Source organism: Puma concolor, chromosome A2 (genome assembly GCF_028749965.1).
Source record: "Puma concolor isolate L17-30 chromosome A2, mPumCon1.1.hap2, whole genome shotgun sequence".
NCBI classification, from domain to species: Eukaryota; Metazoa; Chordata; class Mammalia; order Carnivora; family Felidae; genus Puma; species Puma concolor.
Genome location: NC_141668.1, coordinates 60771463 through 60791372, shown reverse-complemented (window position 1 = coordinate 60791372; position 19910 = coordinate 60771463). Strand labels below are relative to the sequence as shown.

General features: G+C 40.3%; 1 protein-coding gene across 3 annotated transcripts in view; it reads right to left on the bottom strand.

The window, feature by feature from the left end:
* The window catches only part of CRPPA (CDP-L-ribitol pyrophosphorylase A), a 325844-nt gene extending 306660 nt beyond the window's left edge, over positions 1-19184 (bottom strand). For all 3 annotated transcript variants that reach the window (XR_015246505.1, XM_086694960.1, XM_025929290.2), the window contains exon 1: positions 18538-19184. Coding sequence is in view for 2 of the 3 variants with exons in the window: in XM_086694960.1 (XP_086551086.1) it covers positions 18538-18785 (248 nt within the window). In the remaining variant the exon portion in view is untranslated. The remainder of the gene's footprint in view (positions 1-18537) is intronic.
* Positions 19185-19910: the final 726 nt, after the last annotated feature.

Below are 19910 nucleotides of genomic sequence, written 5' to 3'. Positions count from 1 at the left end.
AAAGCAGTTTTGAATACCAGAATTTCTGTCTCTCTCAAGAAATCCATCAAATCACTAACACAGCTGCATAACTTTGCCTACATCCAAGTGAAACATCATGTCTTAAATGGGATACTAAGATTATATCAAGTTCAAAATGATAAACTTTGTAATAAAATATTTAATTAAAGAATTGACCTATTGAGTCACACAAAGTATTAAACAATTTTTCTGTTGTAAAATATTGTTTTAAACACTTACTGACATTTTGCAGTGCATACTCCATAGCATTGAGTGGCAACTGCATTAGATTTTGGCAGACTTCTTGAACACCAGCACTAACAGAGCTTGAGGTCATTATAGACTCTATGTTCCTCATAGAGCCAACAGGCTCAGACCAGGTAAACTGCCTCTGACCCACGATACCAACTCTGAATAAAGGTCACTTTAAAATTAATTTTTTTTTTAATTTACATCCAAGTTAGTTAGTATATAGTGCAATAATGATTTCAGGAGTAGATTCCAGTGATTCATTCCCTATGCATAACACCCAGTGCTCATCCCAACAAGCGTCTTCCTTAATGCCCCTTACCCATTTAGCCCATTGCCCCTCCCACAACCCCTCCAGTAATGCCCTGTTTGTTCTCCATATTCAAGAGTCTCTTATTTTTTGTCCCCCTCCCTGTTTTTGTATTGCTTTCGCTTCCCCTCTCTTGTGTTCATCTGTTCTGTGTCTTAAAGCCCTCATATGAGTGAAGTCATATGATACCTGTCTTTCACTAATTTAGCTTAGCATAACACCCTCTAGTTCCATCCATGTAGTTGCAAATGTCAAGATTTCATTCTTTTTGATTGCTGAGTAATACTCCATTGTGTATATATACACCACATCTTCTTTATCCATTCATCCCTTGATGGACTTTTGGGCTCTTTCCATACTTTGGCTATTGTTGATAGTGCTGCTATAAACACGGGGGTGCATGTGTCCCTTCGAAACAGCACACCTGTATCCCATGAATAGTGCCTAGTAGTGCAATTGCTGGGCCGTAGGGTAGTTCTATTTTTAGTTTTTTGAAGAACCTCCATACTGTTTTCCAGAGTGGCTACACCAGCTTGCATTGCCACCAACAATGCAAAAGAGATCCTCTTTCTCCACATCCTCACCAGCATCTGTTGTTGCCTGAGTTGTTAATGTTCGCTATTCTGACAGGTGTAAGGTAGTATCTCATTGTGGTTTTGATTTGTATTTCCCTGATGATGAGTGACGTTGAGCATTTTTTCATGTGTAGGTTGGCCACCTGGATGTCTTCTTTGGAGAAGTGTCTATTCATGTCTTTTGCCCATTTCTTCACTGGATCATTTGTTTTTTGGGTGTTGAGTTGGATAAGTTCTTTGTAGATTTTGGATACTAACCCTTTATCTGATATGTCATTTGCAAATATCTTCTCCCATTCTGTCACTTGCCTTTTAGTTTTGCTGATTGTTTCCTTCACTGTGCAGAAGTTTTTATTTTGATGAGGTCCCAATAGTTTATTTTTGCTTTGGTTTCCCTTGCCTCTGGAGACATATTGAGTAAGAAGTTGCTGCGGCCAAGTTCAAAGAGGTTTTTGCCTGCTTTCTCCTCGAGGATTTTGATGGCTTCCCGTCTTACATTTAGGTCTTTCATTCATTTTGAGTTTATTTTTGTGTATGGTGTAAGAAAGTGGTCCAGGTTGATTTTTCTACATGTCACTGTCCAGTTTTCCCAGCACGGTTTGCTGAAGAGACTGTCTTTATTCCACCAGATATTCTTTCCTACTTTGTCAAAGATTAGTCTGCAATACTTTTGTGGGTCCATTTCTGGGTTCTCTATTCTGTTCCATTGATCTGAGTGTCTGTTTTTGTGGCATTACCATACCGTCTTGATAATTACAGCTTTGTAATACATCTTGCACTCCAGACTGTTATAACCCCAGCTTTCATTTTCTTTTTCAGGATTGCTTTGGCTATTCGGGGTCTTTTCTCATTCCATACAAAGAACTCTCAGCCTCTGAGACACTCTATATTCATGCTAGACAGTGAAAATCTTATACACATTTTTACAAAGATGGAAAGTTCTGAAAATTACTGAGTGAAATGAGTTTTATTTATGTGAACATTTGGTTGATTTACTTAATTATTAACCTCCAACCTTCTGTAATTGAACCAACCCTTTCCAATCCCATTCTTCCTGTCACTACAACAGTAATATACAGATGAGCAACACAAAGAGCTACTTTATAGGCACACTGCCTATAAAGGAACAACGGCAATCTGTGATCAAGTGTTATGAAGAAATCCAGGCTCACATGCAAGCAGATCATCTGACTAGCACAGAGAAGGCCAAGGTGATATTCCCTAAGGAACCAGAATTTGCTATAGGATCCACATGGTGAGTGGCAGGGAAAAATAGGCAAAGGAATATGAAGGTCTGCTCTAAGTAAAAGCCATTACAAGGTCCTGAGGGCCAGGAAGCAAATGGAGTCAAATCGTTTCAGCAATGGAATGGGATGAGAGCCTATGAAGAAGCTGGAGGTCAAGGCAAGACCCAGAATAGGCTGAGCCTCACAGACCATGTGATGAGTTTTAATGTTATAATACAAAGCCATAAACAAAGCTTTATGCAGGAGAGGACATTTCTATAAAAAAATTAAAAAAATTTAAAAAGTGCTCACTTACCCAAATGTGTATCATGTCATAAAACAGTGCCTAGAAAACTCTAGTAGTCAGAAAAGCCCCTAAGAGAAGACTACTTCCTAATTTCCCAAACCTGTGAAGGGACAACCCTACATGCCAAAAGAACTTTACAGATGTGGGTAAGGATCTTGAAATGGAATGATTTTCCTAGACCATCTAGGTATGTCTAATATAATCCCAGGAATCCTTAAACGTGAACAAGAGGCAGAAAAGTCAACGCAGCAGATGAGTTAATAGAAATAGTGGCCAGTGTGATACAGGACCACAAGTCTAGGAATATAAGCAACCTCTAGAATCTAGAAAGTGGCCAGGAAATGGAATGTCCCTTGAGTGTCCAGAACAAACATAGCATTGCCAACACCTTTATATTTTAGCCCAGTGATACCTACTGTAAACTTCTAACTTCCAGAAGTTGAAGGTAGTAACATGGTGCTTTAAGTCACTCACTTCATGGTTTTATTGTTTGTTTTTGTTTTGTTTTGTTTTGTTTTAACAGCAGCTAATTTAGTACACTCAGTTTTACTCTTGCTACAAAGTAGAGAAGACATCTGGTAGAGAAAGAGGGAAAGCAGACAGACCAAGTAGGAGATGACTGCTGCTTCATTCTGGGAAAGACGATGACTGTAGCCTCGCTACCAGATGGAGCTTGTAGATGGGGTTTAAGAGATAAATTAGAGAGCGTAACCTTTGCAAAATTGGCAAAAAAGTTTCATTATGACATAAAATAACTAACATTAAGCATTTACTATGGCTTAAGCCTTAGTCATGTTCTAACTCCTGTAATCCTCATTCTCTACGGTCTCTCTTAAGTGGGAAACAATTAAGAGGTGACATATACATTCTACTTAGCTTTCCCAAACTACCATCTTGTACCAAAAAGTTCTTGAAATCGTTTTACCAAAATACAATACCATATTCCATCTTCTAGAAGGTAACTTCCATGACAGAAAGGACAACATCTGTTTTGCCCATTGCTTTTCACATACCTGGTATACCCTCATTTATTTGTTGAATAAATGACCTTGGTCAATCTCACCTACCAGCAACGGTGTAGTATCTCTCAACACAGCATCATCTCAGAGGTTATAAAAACAAAAGAAGCTCTTCATTAAGCTTATCAGCTACAAAAACTCAAAAAAAACAAACAAACAAACAAAAAAAAAACAGTATAACCTTCCCCATGTGATGTGGTTTTGTTTCAAGCATTTGACTCCTTACCTTCATTTCAATAACTTTAGGCTCCTAGAAAGCCAGAATTACTTATGTTTTGTCAGACACTGGGGGGAATTCTAATCACAAGCAAGCTGAAACAATGCAGAAATATTCACAAAGCACCTAAGAGTAAGATATGTATTATGATGTGCAGTCAATAGAAAGTATTAGGGAGTAAGTCTCCAGTGTTGGCTGCTCTGCTTTGTAGCCCATCCATCCCCCATCCCTTTCATTACAAACTTGATTGATTACAGTGTACTCACACAGTTTAGAATTTATACTGTACTTAAAGCGCCCACTCCACACGCCCCGCCCCCCCCCGCAACTGACAAGTGACAGTCCGTGGTCTCTAAATGTGAAGCTTCCCATGGTTCTGTCTTCACTGACACAAGCTGTGACCAAAGCACTCATCTCCTCCATTATTTATTGCACCAGCCTCTTAGCTGGTCTCCTTCTACTTTTTATCCCAACATAACACATTCTCACCACTTCTAGAGGATTTTTCTCAAGTGTAAACCTAAAGTTACCCCCTGCTGCTTCTTGAGCAGGACCCTTCAAGGTCAGCCTACTTGTCCCTATGCCACTTCATCTGTACCATTCCCCTCTTATTTAGGAGGACATTTTCTCTCACAACCAGGTCTTTGCTTATGTTACTTCCTTTGCTACCCAGCACACCTACCCCATCTTGGGGTGGAGCAAGATGGGAAGCTCAGTTCCACCTGTTCAGCTGTCAGTTCAGATATGGCTTCCCCCAGGAAGCTTTCCCAGGCATTTTGGGAGCAGCATCCCTGTTCTCCACTTCCAGAGTACTTTTACTGCTAGAGAGATTTACCATCATACTCTATGGTTTCCTTTTCTATCTCCTTCACTAGGCTGCGAACTCACAGAAAGCAAAGTCTACACTTCAGAGCTTGGCACATTCTAAACCAAGGAGTATTAGTAATATTAAGAGCAACTAAGATTGATGGTTCGCTCAGTAACATGTGCTATGTACAGCACTTGCCTGCAATATCTCATCCAATATATCAGATCGCAGAAAATCACTATTATCACTTTACAGAGGACATGGAAGCAGTGACCTGCCCATGATCTCACACTTAAGAAATGCAGGGACCTGGGTGGAACCAAGTCTGATTTGGGAGCACACTGTTAACTTCTACAAATGCACTGACAGTCTGTGAGAAAGAGGTGGTAAAATTATGTCAGTATCCATTGTGTCTCCAGCACATCATTTATATTCTTAGTGATGAGCCATGTAATACTGCTACATTTGTGATCAAAATGACAAGTTTCCTTTATTTCTCGTAATTCAAGCAAAAATAAACACCTAACATTTGCCAGGCAGTATGCTAGACACTTGTTATATAATAATGAACCAAGACTGGCAGAACTCCTGACCTCATAGACCATATGTCAGTATCTGTTAAATGAATCCATGAATAGGAAAGATTTAAATAACTAGAAAGGAATAAATTATTACTTTTGTAATTGTTTAAGCCTTTTCTCTGTTCATGGATTCAGTTAACACTTTTCACATAATGGTCTGTGATTTGCTCAAGTTTATAGGAAAGAATTATTAACAGTGATCAAATATATTTCAGTTTATTAATAAAACATCACACTAAGGTTTTTGTTTTATTTTTTAAAAACATTTTAAGTACATGCTCAACTAAATCAGTAGGCAAAACTACTCTATAATCAAGAATTTAACTTGTACTCTAAGCTATTTATCTCTTCATAGTGTATTTTATCAGAAAAAAAGTCACTTAAAAGCAACTTTTAAAGATCTTAAGTTGCTATTTTTTCATAAAAATTACTTCCAATTAAATGTTAATACTGAACAATTAAGAGGGAGAAATGCAAGGCATTGCTAGACTTAATAGTCATTCAAATACCTGCACAATGAGTCAATGAATTAATGAACTCCCCAAGACAGTTACTAGAATGCCTTCAAAGAGCTATAATTGTTTCAAAGAAAGTCAGTCAAAATAGATGTAAATAATTAGATATACCCAAGTCCTTTGATTATTTCCGAAAGTCATAAGAGACTCTAAGCAGCAAAGTCTTTTAAGTCTTTTATTCTTTCTCAAACTATAGATTAAGGCCTATTAGTGTATCAATTTAGGGAGTTTAGGTTAACATTTTTGGATAAATGATATAGAAATTAATAGAAGGGTAAAGTTAGAATCCATAGCAAATAGGACAGGTTTTCTTGAAATTCAAATACGTACATATTGTGTATTTATGTGTTTGATGGAGTCATAATGCAAAATATTTTTTTTTCAACGTTTATTTATTTTTGGGATAGAGAGAGACAGAGCATGAACAGGGGAGGGGCAGAGAGAGAGGGAGACACAGAATCGGAAACAGGCTCCAGGCTCCGAGCCATCAGCCCAGAGCCTGACGTGGGGCTCGAACTCACGGACCGCGAGATCGTGACCTGGCTGAAGGACGCTTAACCGACTGCGCCACCCAGGCGCCCCAAAATATTTTTTTTAAACAAGTTACAATAAAAAAAATTTAGGAGACATGGTCTTAGACCACTCTTAAGAGATAACGGAACTATGGTATTTTGTTCAGCAACCAAGCACTTGCAATCCTTTTTAAGTACTATTTATATTTCAAAGGATTTATTCACATTCTTTTCTAGTTGTAGAATTAAGAGACTTTTACATTATTAAAGTTAAATAATGTAGAATCATGGGACTGAGAAAAACCTTAACTTCCTCACACAGTGCCTACTGAACAAGTATTTGCTGAATAAATGAATCTGGCTGACCTCCTTAGCATGTCCACACTGAATTGCTATACCCAGATTTCATCAAGTTCTCTTGACTAATTCCTTTCTAGCACATTCCGTAGGCAAATTACAAGGCTATCACCTATAGACATTTTGAGGAAAAATTATCATTTCTCATATTTTCTCCCACAATGCTAAAAAATCACTTACAGTATTCTGCTTGGGCAGCTTAATATGATCAGTTAAAAATGACAGATTTAAACACATGCTTTTTAAATAAACAGACAGGGAGGGAGATGCCTGGGAGGCTCAGTTGGTTAAGCATTGACTCCTGGTTTTGGTTCAGATCATGATCTCAGTTTGTGAGTTTCAGCCCCACATTGGACTCTGTGCTAACAGTGCAGAGTCTGCTTGGGATTCTCTCTCAGTCCCTCTTTCTGCCCCCCCCCCCCCCAACTCATGCTGGCTCTCCAAATAAATAAACTTTATAAATAATAAGCAAACAGACACATGGAGTGCCTGGGTGACTCAGTTAAGTGTCCAACTCTTGATTTCGACCCAGGTCATGATCTCATGGTTGGTGAGTTTGAGCCCCACGTCAGGCTCTGTGCTGACCACGCAGAGTCTCCTTGGGATTTTCTCTCCCTTGCTCTCTGCCCCTCCCCAGTTTGGCCCCAAGGGACAGTGGCAGCTAGGGCTGACTGCCATGACAGTCTTCATAGAGATTAGGCTTGTGGATTGTACTGTGGCCATATTTGGTAGATTTACATCTCCCCATACCTACCCTGCTATTTTAGCAGCAAACCATTGTTGAGCTGGTGTGAAGGGGATGGCTCCCAATTGCCCCCACAATGTCAGGTCTCCTTATCAGGTCTCATGACCCCAGACTTCCTACTTGAAGTCCAACCTACCAGTCCTAATCTCTCCTTGAAAGAGTCCCATGGGGGCCTTCCCACTGGCAATTTGACACAAACATATAGTCATACAAACACAGTCTTATTGTATTTTTAATACATAATGTAGGCCTATTGTTTCCCTTAACTCAGATTTGACCCTTAATGATGCATTAAGAAAATTATTTAAAGTTCAATTCCTGTATTTGAACGTGTTCAACTGAAAGTAACTTAAATATCTTTTCCTTTCTGAATCCTTAATTCAATTAGTCACTAAAACCAGTCAATTCCTTCTAAATATTGCTCCTGTCTTCCCTACTCCAACTTTTAGTTCAATTCAAGCAATCAACATTGCTCATTTAAATTAACATTTATATGTGTACATATATATTTCTATCTTGTTTCAATACAATTTCCAGGGTTTTCAGAAAGAGTAAGATAGAACAAGTACACAAGAAAGCAAAAATTAGAGACAATCTATTAACTCAGAAAATCTAATAAGCCCTCAGTGCATACACACACTTCAACACATACACCTATCAGCTGGGAAGATGGTGGAGTAGAGGACCTTAAGCTCACCTCACCCCATGGTTACAACTAAATGACCATGTCAGTGTAAATAACCCAGGAAACGACCAATACACTGGTAGTACAAACTCCACAACTAAGGGCAGGGAAAAGGTCACATCAAAGGTACAAAGGGCTGAGATGTAGTCTGAGAGCAAAACAGACCATGCCATTCAAGCTGGCAGCACAGTAAAGGGCAGAAAACACATTTTCACACCAGGAGCCCATGAACTGGGAGAATGAATCTCTAGTATTTTCTTTTGAGTGAGTTGAGTGAAGGCCAAATTTCATGAGTTCCTAAAACAAGCAGGACTTAAAGCCTGGAATTTTAAAAATCCCAGGCTTGGCTCTAGGAGAGCCCAGAAAGCTTTAGGAAGCAGAATCCCCATCCTTAAAGAGATAAGGATAAACAGCCCATGCAGATACAGTGTAGAACCAGCAGTTTGAAAAATGCCTGGGGTAGACTGCCCCCTCCCCCCCCCCCCATAAGCAGTTTGCTCATCTCAGAACACCACCTGGACAAACAGATGCCACTAGGAGACACCTCCAGGAACAAAGAAGCTGGCAAATGCTATTTCCCTCCCCAGCCCCATAGCATAAACAATGGTTACCTGTGGGAAGCAGCACAGTACTGACACTCATAGCTTAACTTGCTTTCACAAAGCTCCACCAGGCCATGCCACTCCCAAATGCTTCAATGGATCCACCCCTTTCCAGTCACTCTTGCCTCCATCCCCCTGCTCTGGGCCCTCCCCCAGAAGACCAGCACAAACACAGCCAACGCCACATCTGACCTGAGCATTTTGTAAGTCCTCAGTTTACATAGTGGTGGGGGCTAGTCTCATTTCTCAAGCAGACCACTGCACACCTTGCTGACCACAACAGGCAGAGAGGGACTCTGCCGACAGCTGAACTGAACAAACAATAGGGCAAGACTCAACAGCAGAGCAGACACAACACACATAGAAGACATTCCCTGAAGCTCCTGGCCCTGGGTAACTACAGAGCCCTGAAGGACCTCTTCTTCATAAGGCTATTATCATAGGAAAGTCAGCTACTTCTCTTGCTCTTAACAGAGAGAAATAGATGCACTAAGTTAAACAAAATGAGAAGACAAATACATTTACCAAATGAAAGAACAGGACGAAATCACACCATCTGACCAAAGCAAAACAGATGTAAGTATTATGGCTGATAGAGAATTTAAAATAAGTATCATAAAGATACTCACTGGACTTAAGAGTGGAGGACATCAGTGAGACACTTAACAGAGAGTAAAAAACAAACAAACAAACAAACAAAAAACAACCAGAGATCAAGAACACAGTAAGTGAAATTAAAAATATACTTGATGGAACAAATAGCAGGCTACATAAAGCAGACAAATTATTTAATGACCTGGAACACAGACTAATGGAACATAACCAATCTTAGCAAAGTAAAGATAATTATGCAAATTGAGAATATTCTTAGAGAACTCAGTGACTCCAAGCATAATATCTGTACTATAGGATCTCAGATGAGGGGCAGGAAACTTATTTGGAGAAATAACAGTTGAAACTTCCCTAATATGAGAAAGGAAACATATCCAGATTGAGGAGACACAGATATCCTTCCCTCCCCCCCCAAAAAAAAATCTCTACCCAAGGAGGTCCACACCAAGACATATAGTAATTAAAATGGCAAAAAGTAGTAAAAGGAAAAAAAAAAGTAAAGCAATAAAAGATGACAGTTACATTCAAAGGAACTCCATAATACTAACAAGGGATTTTTTTTACCAAAACTTTGCAGGCCAAAGGGAATGGCAGGATATATTCAAGGTGCTCAAAGGGAAAAAATCTGCAACCAAGAATACCCTATCCAGGAAGGCTATCACTCAGAATAGAAGGAGAGATAAAAGAGTTTCTCAAACAAAAACAGAGCTCATGACTACTAAAGCAGTCCTATAAGAAATATTAAAGGGAATCCTCTGGGTGGAAAGGAAGATCGTAAGTGAGAACATGAAAATAAACAAGCAGTAAAAATAACCTTTTCTGTAAAAACCAGTCAAGGGATTCATTAAAGAAAAGGATGTAAATTATGATGCTATACACCTAAAAAATGGGAAGAAGAATGAACTTAAACTAAAGTGACCATCAATGTCATATAGACTGCTTTACTAGAAGATGTTATATACAAACCTAATGGTAACTACCAATCAAAAACAGGTAATAGATATGCAAAGAATAACGAGAAAAGGTTTGAAATAGATCACCAAAGAAAGCCCAAAAATCATAAAATACAATCAGGGAAGCATCAGAGAAAATATACAGAAACAACCACTAAACAAGTGACAAAATGGCAATAAACACGTATCTATCAGTATTTACTTTGAATGTGAATAGACTAAGTGCTCCAATGAAAAGACACAGGGTGGCACGATAAATAAATAAATAAACAAACAAACAATCAAGACCCAACTATATGCTGAATAAAAATAAATAATATAGGGGCGCCTGGGTGGCTCAGTTGGTTAAGCGACCGACTTCCGCTCAGGTCATGATTTCGTGGTCCGTGAGTTCGAGCCCCACATAGGGCTCTGTGCTGACAGCTCAGAGCCTGGAGCCTGTTTCGGATTCTGTGTCTCCCTCCCTCTGACCCTCCCCCGTTCATGCTCGGTCTCTGTCTCAAAAATAAATAAATGTTTAAAAATTGTTTTAAATAAATAATATAAAAACTAAAAAAGCAATAGAACAGATCAATGAAACCAGGAGCTGATTCTTTGAAAAAACTCAACGAAATAGATAAACCTCTAGCAAGACTCAAATAAGAAAATTTTAAAAAATTAACAGATGACCCAAGTAACAAAAATTTATGGAAAAGGAGAAATACCACAGAAATACAATTTTAATAGAATATTATGAAAATATTCATCAATATCAAATATTAATATCAAGTAGAAAATTTGAACAGACCAATCACCAGCAATGAAATTCAATCAGTAATCAAAAAACTTCCCAAAAATAAAACTCCAGGACCAGATGCCTTCACAGGTGAATTCTACCAAACATTTAAAGGGGAGTTAATATCTATTCTTCTCAAGCTATTTCAAAAAATACAAGAGGAAGGAAAACATCCAAATCCATTCTGTGAGGCCATTATCACTCTGATACCAAAGCCAGATACAGACGCCACAAAAAAAAGAGTATAGGCCAGTATCTCTCATGAATATAGATGCAAAATCCTCATAATATTAGCAAACCATATCCAACAATATATTTAAAAGATCATACACCATGATCAAGTGGGATTTATTCCTGGAATGCAAAAGTGGTTCAATATCCACAAAATAATCAAAATGATATGGCACATCTGTAGGACAAAGTATAAAAACTGTATGACCATTTCAATAGATATAGAAAAAGCATTTGACAAAGTATAGCATCCCTTCATGATTTAAAAACAAAAACAAAATCTCTGCAAAATAGGCCTAGAGGGAACACATCTCAACATAATAAAGGTCTTGTATGAGCAAACATCATACTCAATGAGGCAAAACTAAGAGCTTCCCCCTAACATCAGCAACAGGGATGTCCACACTCACCACTTTTATTCAATGTAGTACTAGAAGTCCTAGCTACAGCCTTTAGACAAAAAGAAATAAGAGGCATTCAAATTGGTAAGGAAGGAGTAAAACTATTTGCAGATGACATCATACTACACATAGAAAACCCTAAATATCCCACCAAAAATCTACTAAAATTGGCCAATGAATTCAGTAAAGTCCAAGGACACAAAATCAATGTATAGAAATCTACTGCATTACTATACACTAATAACGAAGCAGAAGGTGAGATTAAGACAAAAATCCCATTCACAATCATACCATAACAATAAGGTACCTAGGAATAAATTTCAATGTGAAAAACCTGTACTTGGAAAACTATAAAACACTGATGAAAGAAATTCAAGACAACACAGAAAAAGGCAAAGACATTCCTTGCTCACAGGTTCCAAGAAAAGAAAAATCATTAAAACATCTATATTACCAATGCCATCTACAAATTTAATTCAATTGCTATCAACATACCAACAGCATTTTTCACAGAACTTGAATAAACAATCCTAAAAATAGTATAGAACCACATACACACACACATACACACAAAACCTCCAATAGCCAAAGCAATCTTGAAAATGAAAAACAAAACTGGAGTTATCAAAATTCCAGAGTTCAAATTATATTACACAGTGGTAGTAATTAAGAGTGCAGGGGCACCTGGCTGGCTCAGTCAGTAAAGCATCTGACTCTTGATAACAGGGTTCTAAATTCAAGCCCCATATTGGGTATAGAGATGACTTTAAAAAATAAAATCTTAAAAATAAAATAACACAGTATAGTACTGGAATAAAAATACACATAGATCAATAAAACAGAAAACCCAGAATTAAATGCACAATTACATGGCCAATTAATCTTTGACAAAAGAGGAATGAATATACATACAAGGGGGAAAAGACAGTCTCTTCGATAAATGGTATTGGGAAAACTGGACAGAGTATATGCAAAAGAATGAAAACGGACCACTTTCTTTCACAATATACAAAAGTAAATTCAAATGTTTAAAGACCTAAATGTGAGTCCCGAAACCCTAAAAAACACTTCAAGAGAGGGCAGGCAGTAATCTCTCTGACACTGACCATAACAACAGTTTTCTAGATATATCTTCTGAGGCAAGGGAAGAGCAAAAAATAAACTACTTGGACAACATCCAAATAAAAAGTTTCTGCACAGTGAAGGAAACAATCAACAAAACTACAAGTCAACCTATAGAATGGGACAAAGTGTTTGCAAATGACATCTGTTAAAGAGTATCCAAAATATAAAAAGAACTTAGAAAACTCAACAACCGAAAAATAAATAATGCATTTAAAAATGGCAAGACATGAACACACATTTCTCCAAGGAAAACATAGATGGCCAAGAGACACATGTAAAGATGCTCAACACCACTTATCATCAGGGAAATGTAAGTCAAAACTACAATAAGGTATCACCTCAAACTTGTCAGAATGGCTAAAATCAAAAACACAAAAAACATCAAGTGTTGACAAGGACGCAGGAAAAAAAGAAGCCTCATGCACTGTTGGTAGAAAAGCAAACTGGTGCAGTCACTCTAGAAAACAGTATGGAAGTTCCTCAAATTTAAAAAAGAACCACCCTATGATCCAGTAATCACACAGCTGGGTATCTACCCTAAAAATACAAAAACACTAATTCAAAGGTATGCACGGACCCCTATGTTTATTGCAGCATTATTTACAGCAGCCAAACTATGGAAGCAGTCCAAGCGTCCATCAACTGACAAATGGATAAAGAAGTGGTACATACATGCAGTGGAATATTAGCCATAAAGAAGAATGTAATCTTTCCATTTGCAAAAACATGGATAAATCAAGAGAGTATAAATAAGTTAGTCAGAGAAGGGCAAACACCACATGACTTTAGTCATATGTGGAATTTAACAAAACAAGGGAAAAAAGACAAACCAAAAAACAACTCTTAATTCTACAAAACCAACTGATTATTACCTGAGGGGAGTTGGGAGGGAAGAATGGCTGAAATAGGTGAAGGGGATTCATCATGATGAAAAAGAAGGATTTAAAAAGTAAATAGAACACAAAAACATATATACAAATACCGAATCACTACGTTGTACACCTGAAACTAATATGTCGATTATACCTCAATTTAAAAAAAGCAGACAACACACACACACACACACACACACACACACACACACACCATGGAGTCTCAGTTTCTAAAACTGGACTTCCATTAATTTTCCAAGTGGCAAGAAAGCAACCCAACTTAACCACAAAAATCTACTCTCCTTAAGATCAACACATACAAATCCACAAAACAGCTTTCTTTGAAATTCATCTGACATTATCACATTTATGTTGACTAACTTACATTAGCCAAACTAAGAGTGAAACCTGAATTAGAACGCCAACACATTAATAAGGATATATATTAGTATCCAAACTCTGCAATGCTTTTTATTAGTGGGACAACCCATTTCCTTCCTAGAGGAGATTTATACTGGCTGCCAGTTTATAATACAGTTTCAATGGGCAGTGAACCCTATCGAGGAACAAGTCATTTTAGGCAGTGTCCTCTACCGCAGAAAACTTGAGAAACTTCTCCAACTATGCAGAAGGCTGTGCCAGACTTTGTTCAAATGTATCAGCAGAGGAACTCCCACTCCTAGCCCACCATCACCATGAATCTGAAGAAGCATGGCCAGTGTTCGCCTTGTATTTGACAGTGTTTGTCTTACTTTTCTTGTATTTGTCATTTTAGTTATTCAGCTAAGCCAGATTAACCATTCTTAATGAGTTTCTTTCCTTAGATATTTGGAACCCGAAGTAAGCTTAACGGCAGGAGTTTTTACTTCGTACATAAGACCTGGGAACACATTTTTTTAGACAGCAAAAGAGCAGAGTTGATCTGTAAAGTGTATTTTACAACTTAACTGCCAGGGCTTTATGCCTCCACCACTACCATGGCCACCTAAGTTTTCTTAGAGCAATATTTCTTTTAAAAACTCTGGTCATACATAAATCAATAGTTACATAAGGCGCTAGTACCCTTGATCTCAGTTCCTTGTTAGTATGCTGAGGGGCAAAAAAAAAAGCTCTCTTCAAATTATAAATCTTTGGTTTAATAAACTTCTATTCCCTCTACAAGGCCAAAAGCAAAGTTTCAAAATCCTAGAAACATTTTTAATCAACTTCTGAAAGACTCTTGTTCCTAATACAACCTACCAAGTAGTAGTTTTGATTGTTTTAAACCCAAATGCACAGATCCAAACCACCAGCTGTATCATCTTAATAGAGGTGGCATATAAACATGTATATACATACGTTTATACATACACATGCAATGTTTAATGGAAATATATGCACATACAACTGACTGATAGACTTTGTCCAAATAGAGCCATAGCCAACGTCTCCCAGATTTGGGAAGGTTCAGAGAGTCTTTTGAATGTCATTTAATAATTAAGAAATGTCAGGGTGCCTGGGTGGCCCAGTCAGTTGAGCATCTGACTCCTGTTTTTAGCTCAGGTCATGATCCCGGGGTCTGTGCTAGGCTCTGCACTGAGCATGGTGCCTGCTTAAGGTTCTCTCTTCCCCCTCCACTGCTGGCACTCTCCGCCTCCCAACACACACACACACACACACACACACACACACACACACACAAAGATATTTCAATGGCTTACCAGAACTTGACTAAACTAGAAAATAATATTTTCCCAATGTCACCTGAATTGAAAACAATCCTGAGTCTCAGTCAACTCACAATACAGACTCTCTGAAGGTCCCCTCTAACTTTTCAGTCATTTAAGAACAGGTGCTTTAATATGTACCATGTTGTTTAAAAAGTAAAACAAAAAAAAAACAAAAAAAAACAAAAAAAAAAAACTCAGGGTGCTTAGGTGGCTCAGTCAGTTAAGCATCTGACTGCAGCTCAGCTCATAACCTCACCACTCAGTGAGTTTGAGCTGGTGTCAGGCTCCATGCTGACAGCGCAGAGCCTGGAACTTGCTTCGGATTCTGTGTCTCCCACTCTCTCTCTGACCCTCCCCTGTTTGCTCTCTCAAAAATAAAAATTAAAACATTAAAAAAAAAAAAATGGGGGGGGGGGAACTCCCGTGAGTTGACCTTAGAAGCTAAGGATCTCATCACCACAAAGTGCAGTCTTCCTCTCAACTCCTCTATGGCCATGGAACCTTCACTCAGCCATTGGCTGTGCGGAGTCAGAGAATAAGCTTCAAGTATTTTGATAGTGAGCTAGGAGTTTAACTGTTTCTTTTTAAGGTTACAACCAGTTGTTTTTATTTCGATTTGTTTTGAGCTGTCTACCCCACCTTCCGAAGCATCCTGTACCTCTGATTCCTGAAACATTCCAAGATCTGGGGACTTCAACCAACTTGCTTCTCCACAGCTGTTCCCATTTTCTTGGGGACTGTTAAGTTTGATTGATTACCATCCTGTTCTTCCAATGTTTTGTTGTCATCTTTTATCTACTCCAGCTCTTCTTACATTCATTTTCCCTTGTGTGACTATACTGTTTTTAGTCTCTTTGGGTGGATAAATACAACAGTGAAAATAATGCCATTTAAACCTGTATTTAACTAAAACAAAGACGAGCCACATTTCTTTACATTTCCCTATCCCAATTTAAGAGCTGTGGACCAAACTTCAGAGGTGAAGTCTCTTGTATGCCATAGTTTTTTATCGGTTCAAAATTCCAAAGGACAGATCAAACTATGAGGGTCATTTTTCAGTCAGTGAGTATCTTTAATTTCATAGTCAAGATCAACTAATAAAGATTATTCACAACAACCTCTCTATTAGTGAGATGGAAAAATCTTGAGAAAATAAAGTCTTAACTTCTGCGAGACAAATGAACTTTGAAATCAAATTAGAGGGCAAGGAGAGCTGACACTATCCTAAAATAATCTAGATGATTGACAGTGGTGACACCCAAGTACATCTTTTCTGATCTGACGCATTGAGAGTGATGCTTCCCCTTTAATATGTGGTAAGCATGCATCATTTTGCCAAAGAGCAAAACGTAAGAATTTCATACATTTTATGCTTCCATCTCCTTTCCTTAATTGAACTTGCATAATTCAAGAGGATGAAATAACCTAGGCTTTTTAACACCATGCTCTAGGAAGTCTATTAGCAGTCAAGAGAATGCCCTTCCTTTAGCAAATGGCTAAGAAGCACCCATACCTAAACCCCTGTAATGCAAGATTTCCAAGGATTTCCTGAAACATACCCCAAATGCCATCATCCCTTAAGTTCTTCAGGTATTTCAATAGTGACAAAAATGATCTCCGATGGATTTCAAAATGGAAGTTTCTTTAGTTACTATTAGAATTTTATCACTGCTGTTAGCAATACAAAACACATGTTCCTCATCTTCCATTAAAAAAGGCATTCCCAGAACATTTTTACTTCAAAAGATTTTTTCAGTAACCACCTATCTCAGTCTACCCCAGAAGATGCAAACTTGCTGATGTTAATTTGCTTCATAGGAAAGAAAACTGAACGTATAAGAGACTATACTCCCTTATGCCCAGTTATTAAGCAATTAGGTTCTGCTGGCCAAAATCCATTGTGTCCTTTAATATAACCTACATAAAGGAGTTATGTTGTCACGGGGTCTAACATACTGTAGTACTGTAGTTACATGATTCATACACAGAGAAAAGGTGGGCTACAAGAGTAGGGAAAGCACCTGAACTGTTTCCATGTTTGTTTGAGTTTCAGATGTGACCACTGGCCTGATTACCCTAATCAAGGGTGGTTATGACTCTTCACGCTTCCATAACCATATCCAACACAACGTGGACCCTTTGGCTTCTGTGGTGTGTGCAAGCATGATGGGACAGGAAGAAGAGCTTTGCTGGGTAATAGGCTAACAGCCTTGAATTAGCAGCAGCTCATTAGCTTGGTCTTCATGAAAGCCACCTGCAAAGGATATACTAAAATAATGTTATCCTTCTTGAGACACAAAGGACTCACTTCAAGGTTTAACATCCCATCACAGCACCACACTGGCTTCAACCCATAGCAACTCATCTAGGGACCTGTGCAACTGTCCTGCTTCCTACCCCTCCAGACTCACCCCACGCTCAATCATACTACTATGCGCTAAAACAATTAACAAACCCCCTCTCTATCTCACTACTGCGCCTCTGGTCCTCGCCCCAATTCCCCACGTATTGGCCTTAACAATTTCGCACCCTTAAATCTATATCCACCGGTGAAAGCCTCGGATTAAGTTTTGTCCCTCCGTCCACCTTCAGCACTTCGTAATTAACATAGGATCTTAAGAGATATTCAGTTAATGTACGTGAATGGATAAAGTGAACAAAGGCCTGTGAAGTGAGATGTGTGAGTAAAACTCCAATCCACGCATGCACGGAGAGCACAAAACATTAACAGAGATTGAGAAAGAGGCAGACGGGCAGGAAGACTCCTGAAAGAGCTTGTCATTAGGCCCCAGTGGGGCCACTGTCAAAACTAAATGCCTTTTAGTTCCAACCCATGCTCTCCTTAGTCCAGCTCCAGGAGCCGGGCTCTCCACCACCACGTCGACGGCCCGGGCACCGAAAGGGGTCTGGGGGGCAGCCCCCTCTTGCGTGCAGGTCTGTTAGAGGATCAGAACCACCGGTCCCTGAAATGCAGGGGAGGACGCAGCCCAAGCCAGGGATTGAGCGGGCGGAGTCGGCCCCGCAGTCCGCCGAGAGAAGGCGCCAGCGCGAAAGCAGCACGAGGGGCAGGTGCCGCGGGCCGCCCTAGGCGGGCCGCACCAGGAGCGGAAGGCCGGGCCGGGGACCGGGGGTGCGCCTTGCGCCGCATTACCTCTCCAGGGCCTGCAGCGTGTAGCTGATGAGCGGCCTCTCCAGGACGGGGCAGAACTGCTTCGGGGTGGGGACGCCCATGCGCTCCCCACTACCCCCCGCCGGCAACACCGCAGCCACTGCGGGAGCGCGGCGCCCAGCTGGCCGAGCCTCGGCCCGGGCCGCGTTCAGCGTAGAGGCCGAGGGTGTCTGGTCCGCGCCGAGGGAGTCGCACAAGCGAGGCCGCGGCGCGGCGGGCCTGGGCTCCATGGCGGCGGGCGGCGCGGCCGGCCGGCCGGCCTGGTTCGCCCCGGGCCACAGCGCCCCGCTGCGCTCGGGCGCTCGGCTGGGGTCACCGGGAAGATCGGGGGGGAGGGCAGAAGAGGCCTGACGGCGCCCACCGGAGCCGCGGAGTCCGGGCCGCTGCGTGTCCCCAGGGGACGCTCCAGCTGCCGAGCTTCCTCCTTTGGCGTCCGCGGCCTCAGCGACGAGCCCAGCGCCCCCGGCCGGGCTGCGTTTTCGCGCCTCCTCGCTTCTCTGGCGGGCCCAGCGGTCGCCTCGGGTGGAAGTGTCAGCCCTCCGTAGGAACCTACGGGTCCCATTAAACTTAACAGTTTTTGCGTAGGCTGTAGAGGTCAGGACTTCCCCCCCCCCCCCGCCCCCAGTCCCTCTCCCCTTAAGGATATTTGGATTCAGGTCACAGGAGGGGACAGAAAGACCTCGATTTCTGACTTTGATTAAGCTCGTAAGATTTCCTGGTTCCACCTCGAAAAAGACAGGTGGCCGGGCAGTGTTATTATGAAATATTAACCCAAACTGCCACGGATCCCAAATTTGTCTGCAAATTGGAACTACCTGGGGAGCTCAGAAATTGCTGACACCTATGTCCCACGCTCAGAGACTGGGATTTAATTAGTCTGGTGTGTGGCCCGAGTTTGGGAATGTTTTTAAAGACCCCCAGGTAATTCTAATGAGCAGGCACGTTTTGGACCCACAGAGCCAAAGCAGTAACACTAATAATTGCTGAACAAGCGACACACATTAGCTCATTTAATCTACAGGAGAACCCAGCTATTACTGGGGTTTTGTTGGTTTTGGTTTTTTGTTTTGACACAGAGAAAGAAAAAAGGTTGTAATGTTTAAGTAACCTGTGTAAAATTACACCTCTAACGGCAGAACTGCCGTAAGGCCCTTGCACAGAAGCACAGCCAGAGTTGAAGAATTCCAGGCCTGGAGGTATACTGCCCTTAGTACTATTCTTGCTGGCAATGTTTACCATAAAAATGTATCTAAGTATTTGGAATGTCAGAGCCCATCGTATTAGGTCCCTGGAATGTAAGCTCTAGGAGAGTCGGGTTTTTACTTTTTTGGTGTAGGTTCTATGTCCAGCACCTG